We start from the raw sequence: 12435 nt of genomic DNA, 5'->3' as shown, positions 1-12435 counted from the left end.
TTATAACAATTTCAACATGTTTTTTATTTGCTCACTTAACATTCCAAACAAAATGACATTTTACACTATTGCTTTTACTTAAGAAGTCAACTGCCTTATCCAAAGTAGACAAAAATCCCAATTCCTTTAAGTGTCCAAGTGGTACTTTTTCCCCCAGAGAAAGCTACTTGAATACTTTAACAGAAACATAGAATCGTCCTATAATAGTAAGGTAGTAGTTGGGTCTTACCTGTACTACATTTAAAACTTTTCTCATTAAAAACTGAATACAGAAAAAAACCCCAAACACCTCCAGTCATCATTCCTCTCAGATTTTTAACAATTCCACTAACCTTCATTAAAAATTGCTTTTGTAGAGAGGTGTATAAATATGAAAATGGAAAATAAGCCTCCCCTCACCTGTTCATAGAGAAGTGGGATAAAGCATTTATCCTGAGAAAACAGCTGCTGGTCCCTGTTATTTCAAAAAGGATAATAAACATTATGGCCCTCCAAGTCAAACCTCCTATCTTCTGTGCCATGATCATGTGTAACCTTTTCTGTTCTGGCTACGAGCATCTACTTTTCACACTCATGTGATGCTTCTCCTTTGAGCAAATCTTTGATGAAGTTGTATTTCACTGAATGTTCTCAAAGGGGAGAAAGAGTGCATGCGCAATTACAGTACTGGAACAAAAGTGAAGAGTACATATATTTTCACGTAGAAAAAATACATACAAATCCAAGTAGCTCCTAAAAATGGAAATCAGATGGGCATTTTTAAGAAAAAGATTGTTTTCTGAACTGTAAATGGTGCCAGTAAGACACTGATTTTTATATCTAGCTACATCACCATATTTATGTACAAAGAGAGGTTGGTATAGGTTCACTGATACCCCCAATTTCTCCCATTTCTTTAAAGATTGTCTTTCAGATCCTATTAAAACCATAACTGTTAATTTTTTAGACTACTTCCTGTCACTGGCACACTCTCTTCAACCTGGCACATACAAAAATTCATTTCAACATCTATTTACTTTTTTGATGCTAAAACTAACAATTTTTCGGCTACTTCAATGCCACAATATTCTATCACTACTTTGGCATTTTACTAATTATTATAGAAACAGGTAAGATTCTAAATATGGATTTTAAGACTACGTAAAATTCCAACTACGTATGTCAAAAGGGAAAGTAGGAAGGTAGACGCAATTATATTTTTGTTTTCATGTATATCATTGTCATGAGTCTGAAGGCTCATGTTGCATTCTAATTTACAACTGACATTGGTGACATTTTGCTTGGCTTCTAGACTCAAACCCTAGAATTTATTAGTGGCTTTTAGATCAATTTGCTGTAAAACTATCTGAAATGGTTGCAGATTATTTTAAGCAAAAACAGAATGATACCTATAATGTACAAATGGAGGTGGATTTAAAGAACATATTATTGAGCAAGCTTTATAATGACACTTTCTTAACATCATCATAGTTTTTCTTCCTAGAAGGGAAAAAACTTACTTAAAATTTTCCCCTTCTATACTTAAAGCATTCTTAAGTATATTGATAAATGTTTAAATCAGCTCAAGCTCTCAGCTGTTGGAAGATCAAAACACAAAGATAAGCATTTTCAACACAAACATCAAAAGATGAACAGAACTGCTTTCCATGTAATAGTTAATACCTTAATACAATGAACTTGTCAGGATTTTGCAATATATTGTATAGCTGGACAATAAAGCATGAAAATATTTTTTAAAAATTAAGTGAAGATATTCCCAAAGTTGAGATGTCCCCTACAAGAAACCAATTTTTAAATTCCTGTAATACTGAAAAGCTAAATTGCCACTATTGTAATAAAGTGAACCAAATTTTTAAAATAATTTTAACTTATTGAGAAACTAATTTTAACGCATGCACTTTAAATGTATGTGCTATACAACACTGCATCTTATTTTCCAATTGGATATGTCTTACCACTCTTCTAACAAGTTTGAAAGAAAGAGGTCTGTCAACAGACACGAGCAAATACTTACAAAGTCTCAGGTCTTGCTCTATCACATACTAGCCAGTCCTTAAACACTTGATATATACCCACATTAAAAGGTGTGCTAAATATCGTCATGTTTTAGATGAAATTATGTCCTTAAAAGGTTGGTTTCTGTAGGATTTAAGGAGAACTTAAACTTTGCTGCTTTAAACTTTAGTTTTGCTATCAGTACAAATGTGTAAAACGCACCAAGAAGAAATCATTCCCATAAAAATCTCATCACTATATAATCGTTGACAGCACTTGCTGCCCTCCTGAGATTTTAGGAGAATCAACCTATATAAAATGCACAGTCGTCAAGTCATCTTCAAGCTATTTTAGTATCCCACAAGCCATTAACATAAAGTTCATACATGGTTATCTAAAAACACCATGGAGTCAAAGAGAAGCAAGAGTTAACAGTAAGTCAAATAAACCAATGATGTTTAACTGAGATTTTTTTAAAACTTAAGCTTTCTTAAGTTTCAAAGACAGTTTTACTTAAACAGAAACTGTCTTTTATAATCTTTTTGTCTTTTATATAATCAAGATTTTCTTGGCAAATACATCTCTTTTCGTAAACATACATAGGTAGAGAAGTTTCATATGTAGGTAGAGCGGTTTCATAAGCATACATAGGTAGAGAAGAAAACACTAAGGTTCTTTTCTACAACTGATAAAAAGCAAATACTGAAGATGAGAAAATGCCTTTAAGCTTTCAAATAACACTGTGGCATTTTAAAGTGTGTTATTTAAAAACAAAAAAGCTAGTCACCAATACTGTCATTCTCTCATCAGTTATGCTCAATAATCACAGAAACCCAAAAGGAGGCCCTAATTCTTTATTCTCTCTGCTGTATCTCTGCTCTATTTGCTACTAATGAAGCAACGTTATGACATGTAATTAAGATGCAAACAAAGAAAACCATAAAGAAACACTCTTGCTGTTAATTAACCTAGAAATAAAAATCAGACAAAGAAAATTAAAAACAGCCATTTCCAAACTAAAAACCAAAAAAATCTTAAAGAGCTTTGAAAAAGATACCAACTTGACCCTATAACACATAAAAACGAAAATTGATTTTACACATTTTAATCAATTTAATACAAATACCTGATTTATACTTTTACACCAACGGGCTAAGTCCCAAGTTCCAAACTGTAGTTCGCATGACTCTACAGAGGGGATCTTTGGAAGGATAAGGTACCTTTGGAGAACAGTGTATAAACAATTGTAAACATACACTGATTGTCCACTAGCTTTCTTAAATAGAATTTCTGAAATATTTTTGTAGGAAATTATATATAAGAGTGTAATTGATCAGATAATTCCTATTACAACATATAAATTCTGTTGAATGTGCAAAATGTGGTAGAAATAGAAGATACAGTGGATGATTTATACTTTTAAAGTAAGTGCTACATTACAATCCAGTAAAAGTCCTTTAATCTTTTCATGAAACTTCTCTCTATACAAATTGAAATACATAATGCTTTCTGGTTCTTCTTCAAACCAAAACTTGTCAAATTCATAGACAAGATAACCTGCAGTTAAAGAAAAACAAAACATTTAATCCTCAATGTTGAAATCACATTCAAATCATCTCATCTTTACAAAGTATATAACCATCCTTTAAATTTCATATTAGAATACAATAATCAAAAGTAATCTCAAAACTATTAGAAGCCTGAGGGACTTAATAAGACTTAATAAACGATTTAGTGTATATTTACTATTTGTCTCAAAAATCAACAACGTCCCTCAAGTTTAAAAGATGTAGTACTTTCAGCTGGGAGCAGTGACTCATACCTGAACTCTCAGCACTTTCAGAGACTTAGGTGGGCAGATCGCTTGAGGCCAGGACTTAAGAGACCAGCCTGGGCAACATGGTGAAACCCCATCTCTGCAACAAATACAAAAATTAGCCAGGCATGGTGGCATGCGCCTGTTGTCCCAGCTACTTGGGAGGCTGAGGTAAAGGTATCACTTGAGCCCAGGAGGTCAGGGCTTCAGTGAGCCGTGATTGTACCACTGCACTCCAGCTTGGTTGAGAACCTATCTCAAAAAAAAAAAAAAAAAAAAAAAAAAGATGTAGTACTTTCAAAAGATACCTTGAGAAAAGTTTCCCGAGAAACTTCCGAAGCACAAAAATGCAAGTAACGAAAAAATGTTGGATAAGGCTGAAGTGTAGGAAAGTTATTTCCTACTCGATTTCTAAATCTAAGAGTTATTTCTACTTTTTTTTCAATGAACTATCAGCATCTTCTCTTTTTTAAAAAAAATACATCCACTCTAAATCGGCTTAATATTTTTGGCTTTCAATATCCTCATTATGGTAGCCAAATTAACCCCCAAAATGTTAAATGTATTTCATGAAACCGAACTTGTTTATACACACACACACACACACACACACATATATATGTAAACTTAAATGTGAATTTAAAACCACCCAACATCAAAATATCTATCAACAAGTACATAAACAATGTGTAGCATATAATGGAATATTGTTCAGCAATAAAAATAAATGAGCTAATATGTCAATTTTTTAAAAATAACAAATAAAAAAGCTATTAATACACACAACAAATTATGCAGAAAGAAACCAGACCAAAATGAGTAAAAACTGCATGATTCCACTTAAATACAATTCTAGAAAATAAATGCAAACTCATCTATAGTGACAAAAAAATTGTGGTTCCTAGGATGGTGGGGGGAGGAGCAAGAGGCATGGATTACCAAGGAGTACATAAAAACTTTCAGAGGTGGTGACTATATTCACCATTTGGATCATGGAGATGGTTTCACAGGTGTATACATATGTTAAAACTTATCAAATCATACATGTTTAAATATGTGCAGTTTATCATATGTCATATAATATGTGCAGTTTATCATATACCTTAACAAAGCTGTTAAAAAGTAAAGCAAAAAATAAAACCACCCCAGTCCTACTTTGTATGTAATCAAATGTATTTATTGAATTATTTTTTTAAATATTTCTACAGTGCTCACTAAATGCTCATATACTGTCAGAGCAGCCCTAGGATGCAAGTACTATGTTGTTATTCCCACTCTACCGAAGATGAAAGAGAGGTGCAGAGAAGTTAAATGATGTGCCCCAAATCACACAGTTTGTAAGTGGTCTCTGTTGCAAAAGTCAATGACTTTACACAAAAGGGTGGCTAGACTATCATGATTGCTTACTATGTAAAATGGAAATCCCATTTTAATAATATTGGTCATACAGCAAACATTAATGGTTAAAATCATCATATTCCCACACTGAAATATCATTTCATAAGAAGGCCAGTTTAAGAAAGATTTTTGGATTATTCTCAATATATGATAAAACAGATTTTTGTCAACCATGATATATGGGTAAAATCAAGAAATGAAGCCTCTGGAGAAATATCATCTGCTATCTCTATCCCCCATACACTGTTAGGGATGTATAATTAATACATTTAGAGATTAATGTTCTGCCTAGTATGATAAGGCAGATAGCTATCCAAATTTTATGGCCATACCATTTGTTTCAGTATATCTGGTTATTATGTTTTAGATATTTACCATTCTTATGTCCTTTAAATTACTTTTTCATTACTGTCAGTAATGTGGCCCATTCAAATGACTACATGGGCCTGGAACAAACTGCTCAAGTTAAAGCACTAGGAACTTCTTGCTTCAGAGTGAGGCTATTGATCTATAATATAAATCAGTGTCAGAGAAAGACTAACTTGAAGAATGGAGACTATAATAGCTAAAGTGATTTAATGTGACATCAGGAAACCACAGGAAAAAATACTGAAATTCTAGGAAACTGGCAGGGCCATCCTTGGCATAAGAATCCCAAAGTTTTGCAAAAAGTGATGGAAAAGAGCTGTTTTCCATGATGCACATATTTTGTCCTTTTGAGTCCAGATGTTTGGAACACTTAAGACTCTGTAGAAATTACCATATGAAATGTCTAAACCTGAAATTCCCTGCATGAATTTACTGCAGAGGTTAAGGATAAGAAAATCATAGGAAGGGGGATTAACTGTAAACCTGTATCTCACTGGGGTGATGAAAATGTTCTAAAAGTGGATTATGATGATGGCTACCCAATTTAGCTCATTAAAATCCATTTAAGTGTATATTTAAGATGGGTAAATTCTATGTTATATAAATTATACCTCAATAAAGTTGTTATTGAGACATAACTTTCTTATTATACAAACTTGAGGTGTTACTATTTTTTTTTTGGAACCACCAAACCAGAAGTCCAGCTAAAATTTTGGCCCTACAAAACTAGAATGGAGACATCCTAGACCGGAATATACAAAAGACAGAGGTCCCAAAATCCTGAGCCCTCCTGCTGGACTAGTGGTAACTTCCCAGAATCATGGCGGATACCTGCTCACAGTTTGGACATACAAGATGACAATGGAGCTAAAAAGCTAAACTACAAACGTTTCCAGCCCTTCCTACACAGGACGCATTAAAACAAAGGTGATCAAAGGAAAAGGGGGAGATGAAGGCAGATCATAGGGAAACAAAAAATGTGGAAACTCATCTCTGAACTGTTCTTCCTTCTGGAGAGAAACTATGACCTTGGAACTAATTTGTGCAAACTAATTGATCCTACTCCTCTACCAAAAAAGTATGCCCATTCAAAGACAAGGTTTCAAGTTATTATTCTAGTTAGAACAGGTTCCTCTTAAGAAGAAAAGCAGAACCTTATTTAAGATGTGAAACTTCCAATGGTAATGGGTATAAGAATGAAGTTTTTGGGAAACTTCTGCTTAAAAGGTACATAGGTATATGTGTATGTGCATTTTAATGTCTCAAAATAATTGAAAATCATAAGCTTCACTGTTTCCAGGATGATCTACAGCTCTTATAGATTGAGCTGACAGGAGGCAACTGAAAGGGTTCTACAATGACTTTTCTACCTCAGATATTACACTTTAATGTCCTTCCTATAGAGGAGCCAGCCGAGATGGTGTCAGGGTGCTGGAGAGCAACAGTTCCCACAGATCCTCAAGTTCCCTGGTCTTTAGGGGAAAAATACTGCACAGAGGTCATTCTGCACTGCTTTCTAACCTACCACCCTCCTGTATATATTGAGATATGGGAAACTGCTTAATTGTTTGGGGAGTTTTCAAATTCTTTTTTTTTTTAATTTTATGAAGATTTATTTTTTAAGTTCTAAGGAACTTTAGTTTTCTTATTTGTAGCTAATTCTCTTCTTAAAATTTATTTATTTTTTACATTAATTAGTCTCTTTTCATTTATTTATATATATTTTTATTATACTTTAAGTTCTAGGGTACATGTGCACAACGTGTAGGTTTGTTACATATGTATACATGTGCCATGTTGGTGTGCTGCACCCATTAACTCGTCATTTACATTAGGTATATCTCCTAATGCTAACCCTCCCCACTCCCCCAACCCCACAACAGGCCCCGGTGTGTGATGTTCCCCTTTCTGTGTACAAGTGTTCTCATTGTTCAAGTCCCACCTATGAGTGATAACATGCAGTGTTTGGTTTTCTGTCCTTGCGATAGTTTGCTGAGAATGATGGTTTCCAGCTTCATCCATGTCCCTACAAAGGACATGAACTCATCGTTTTTTATGGCTGCATAGTACTCCATGGTGTATATGTGCCACATTTTCTTAATCCAGTCTATCATTGTTGGACATTTGGGTTGGTTCCAAGTCTTTGCTATTGTGAGTAGTGCCGCAATAAACATATGTGTGCGTGTGTCTTTATAGAAGCATGATTTATATTCCTTTGGGTATATACCCAGTAATGGGATGGCTGGGTCAAATGGTATTTCTAGTTCTAGATCCCTGAGGAATCACCACACTGTCTTCCACAATGGTTGAACTAGTTTACAGTCCCATCAACAGTGTAAAAGTGTTCCTATTTCTCCACATCTTCTCCAGCACTTGTTGTTTCCTCACTTTTTAATGATCGCCATTCTAACTGGTGTGACATGATATCTCATTTATGTTATTTATGTTCAATAGGTAGCTAATGAACAAGGGATATATTCATTTAAAAAAAAAATTAGAGGCAAGTTAGCAAAGTCCCAGCAACAACACTTTGGAATGGTAAAGGAAAGCATCTCACGCCTGCTAGAAATCTTCAGTACACTTGGGTAGAATCATCAATGCTGTCCTTAGGAACCTGAAATCTGTTCCCTCCATTTAAAGACACGTTGCATTGGCTCCTACTTTGTGTAAGCATCCTCATATGATTCTTTATCCTTATCCATTAAGGGAGAAAAAGGATCTGGACATACAGTTGCTGGGGTTAAAGCAGAGGTTGGGCTGAAGATATACATTTTGGCATTTAATGCACATTTGGCATTTCAAGCAAGGGACCAGATGGTACCACTTAGGAAAAGTATGAGGGCTAAAGAGAGGAGTGGGCACAGGGCTGGGCCCTGAGGTGCTCCCTACATCTAGTAAGGCAGTAGATGTCTACAGGAATTCCTGTGGGGCAAGAGAAAAGCCAGGAGAATGTGGCATCAGAAAAGTCATGATAATGTTTCGAAAAGAAACGTGTGGTCATTTATGCCCAGTGCCACTAAAAGGATCAAATAACATGAAGAAAAAACATGGCGATTGTATTAGGCGGCAAAAAAAAGTTGGTGTCTGAGAAAAATCAGTGTGAGCAGAGTCATGGAAAGAGAAACTAAATTGGAATTAGATAAAAACTGGAGATGAAGAAATGAAAGAGCAATTATTGAAAAAGTTTCATGAACAAAGAGAGCAGAGAAATGAAGCAGTATCTGGAGGTGGACACTGCACTAGGGGGAAGTTTTGATTCTGAAGATGACAGCTCCTCACCGAATGCAGTGACTTTGTCTTCTTCTCTGCTACATCCCCAGGGCCTAGAACAACATCTAACACACAGTAAATGAATAAACTTCCCAGAGAAGAGCATGTCTAAACTGAGATTTGGAAGACGAGAAGGCATCACCTGGAAAGAACAGAGGGAGCTGGAATAGTGTTCAGGCCAAGTGAATGTCACTTGCAAAGGCACAGAGTCAAGAGAGAGCATAATATATTTGAGCAACTAAAAAGAAGACTGGGATGCCTCCACTATAGAGTCTGTGGGGGTGAGAGGGGGGCTGGTATATGGCAAAAGATGAGCCTGGAGAGGTTACCAAGGTTCAGATTATGCAGGGCCTTATAATGGGAATCCTTTGAAGAATTTTTGGGAGTGGAGTAAAACGATCAGATTTTCACTTTAAATAACTATACTTTCAATGTGGAGAAGAAATAGAAGAGTGTTACCATAAAAAAACTGCTAAAGGCTATTACAGTAACCTAGTAACAAAGGCCTGATATTGTATAGTTACAATGGGGATAGAAAGACACAGACACATGCAAGAGAAAGTTAAGATGCAGACAAAACTGGAATTAGGGTGTAAGAAAAGGCAGGAAAGTTTCTGCGAAAAGGAGACATGGATATTTTCAACAATGGAGATGAAGAAATTATGATTTGGCCACCTATTATCTAAGTAGTTTCTTATATGCTACCAACATTCAAATGACATTCTAAAGACACAAAAAGATCAAGAAGAGTACTGTGTGAAGAAAAACTAGATTTGAGTTCTTTGCTTCTGAACAATAGCTTCAGAAGATGGACTCATTCAATTAAACCTTCAGTATTCAAATATTATCACTAAAAGTGAATGGAACAGAGAAAGTAAAGACAGCTTTAGGAACAGTTACTCAGTACCTCTAACCTACCACAAGAAAATTTGGCCTTGAAATTCAAGGCAGGGGGAGGCGAAAAGTTCCTCTAAATTAAATTTCCTTCCAAAAGTAAAAAAATAATCTGCAAATGGTCTGTCCTTAACAGCATTCATTAACCAGCATCCAAGAGGGAAAATATATTTTGTAGTTAGCTGGAAAATGAATGCCTAGAGAAAAATTACATGAATCTTAGATGTGTCTACATGTGAAATATTGCCTTTTATAATCAGCAAATATAAAAACTGAAGTATGGAATACTCTTGGGGACCCATCTTCCACTGTTTTCTTGTTTTTCAAAGACCCTAAGTAATAAAATGATAAACATAAGTTATATACTTCACAGAGGCAACAGATTAAAATATATATTATACATTCCTAGTGGTTTAAGAATTATCTTAGAAAGATCTAGTTTTAACTCATTTTAATACTCACAATAAAACTGATGAAAGTGTTCCATTGTTGGTATACCAGGAACAAGGTTATAGAGATGAAACTTCAAAGCTTCACTCTTCAGTAAGCTATAAGCCATCTCTGTAAGATTGATTCCAACTATTGCATAAGAATACCTATGTCAGAAACATTACCAGTTATACCAGCTAGCCAAATAACTCATAAAATAAATTAAAATTATGTTAGGAATTAGTAGAAAGTGACTTCAGGTTTAACACAGTATTGATTTTATGATAATCTCTACATGGTAAGAAAAATATACTAGAAAGAATTTAACATTTTTGCTTTTTAAAGCCTGTATATTTTTCTGGATATAATCTAAGAAATAAAAATAAAGCTCTGTTCACATGATATCTAAAACTAAAATTCTTAAATAAAAAAGGGGTCAGGGGGACTATAGACACCAAATCTCATTGATTTCTAAAATACACTGGATAATCTGGATAATCTGATATTTTCTTCTCCATTATCAGGCTACTTATTTTTATGATCTAACATTGTTACTATGCTTTTTCAAAGATTAGATACCATCAGAATATTTTTAAAAATAACGGTAAGGCTAATAAAACCACCTCAGTTTGAATTTCACTTTACAATTTTCAAAGCTATTTCCCATTTTCCTATTACTTTTCCAAACTATTTCCTCTTCCTATCTTCAAATCTATTTCTCAAAAGCATTTTATAAGGGCCCTTATCTCCATTGTATAGATAAACTATATCTTGTGATAAAAATATACTGAAATACATACAAAATTGGTTTACAATCACATTTTTCCTTAAAAATAATGTATCACGTAATATCCTTTAAAAAGTTCTTATTAAAATACTTCATTTTAAGAAATACCTTGATATACCTTCAAATTCATTAAATCATCTAATCATTATAAATGCAAGAGATTACGGCTTCTTTAATATACCCAGCTTACCCTAATTTTGGATGATTTGAACGGGAAAGAATCTGATGAGCTTCACTAGTGTAATTTTCACTGAAATACCTAAAAAGTTTAAGAAAAATAATCAAACGAATGTACGCCATTCAAATATAAGATATCCAGAACCAATTTAAAAAGCTACTGTCAAAATCATAGCCCTAGTATTGCCATGAGTATCCTGATATCTGTCTCAAATCACTTCAGTGATTCACAAATGCTTCTGAATCAAAATTTCCCAAGCTATCAGGCCTATGTAGTACACAATATAGGTCGTTGACAAGACTGTAAAGTATTTTAATAAATAGATAATATAAAAAGAGACTACCTTAAAAAAAAAACAAAAACTAAAGTTTTTTGTTTCTTTGCTGGTTCTATTTCTATAAAAGAGTCAACATGTACCTGTTAGGACACTCTTCCTTACATTTAGGTTCATTCCTTCTACTACAATTTAAGTCTGTGTTGTTTAGTGCCATTTTCAGTGCAATCAGAAGGGAGTCAACAATCTTTTTGCAATGAGAAACCTCCTTCATCAATCATATAACTAAAATACTAGCTATAAAACGGAAGTATTAGCAGTATAAGAGAGATGTATATGAAACCATCTATTTGTAGGCACATACATCCTTTTGGCCTACACCAAATCTATTTAACCTTAGGATCACCTCAAAATGATAGACACACACACGACTAGATGCTCACGTAAGGATAAAAATAAAAAATAAATGTCCATGGTTTATTTACATTTTAGAGGACAAAATCATTGACATTTTCATAAAGCATAGAAATTTCTAATTACCTCTTCCCTCTTTATTCTTCTGGAGAGTATTAATATACATTTCCTTATTTCTTCACTGGCTCTAATTTTCAACCCATTACACCAGGGGCTGTTAACTTAGAAGTCCATGAATTAATGATAATTTATGAATGAAGGGGAATCCAGGAACCATCTTACATTATGGGCTTTTTCTATATATATATTTCTCGGGGAGAGAGTATACAAAGCTTTCATCAGATTCCCTAAGGGATCTGTAAACACCAAAATAGTTTTAAAAGTCTTGCTTAATGCAATGCTTTCCTAAGTCTCTAATTTTTCTACTTTATCCCTAGATTGACTCTAAAATGCCCTCAGTTGACTATATTTCATTTTTGTAATAATTCAGCATTGCATTTTAATAGTCAAACTACTCTTAAAATATTCAATCTGTAATATAGAACAACTTTTAATTTCCTTCCTGAATTTAGTTAACCTCAATCTTAACAGTATCAAATGGTGAAAAATAA

The 12435-nt window shown here is 34.0% G+C and overlaps 1 protein-coding gene across 3 annotated transcripts in view; it reads right to left on the bottom strand.

Annotated features, from left to right (window-relative positions):
* ELMOD2 (ELMO domain containing 2) overlaps positions 1-12435 on the bottom strand; it is a 29695-nt gene continuing 17260 nt past the window's right edge. For all 3 annotated transcript variants that reach the window (XM_517449.9, XM_009448324.5, XM_009448325.4), the window contains exons 7-9: positions 11149-11217; positions 10205-10338; positions 1-3552 (exon numbers count right to left, since the gene is read on the bottom strand). In XM_517449.9, the coding sequence (XP_517449.2) occupies positions 3407-3552; positions 10205-10338; positions 11149-11217 (349 nt within the window). In that variant the 3' untranslated portion in view covers positions 1-3406. The remainder of the gene's footprint in view (positions 3553-10204; positions 10339-11148; positions 11218-12435) is intronic.

Source organism: Pan troglodytes, chromosome 3 (assembly GCF_028858775.2).
Source record: "Pan troglodytes isolate AG18354 chromosome 3, NHGRI_mPanTro3-v2.0_pri, whole genome shotgun sequence".
In the NCBI taxonomy this organism is placed as follows: Eukaryota; Metazoa; Chordata; class Mammalia; order Primates; family Hominidae; genus Pan; species Pan troglodytes.
The sequence above is the reverse complement of the archived record's forward strand: the minus strand, read 5'-3'. Positions and strand labels throughout refer to the sequence as shown.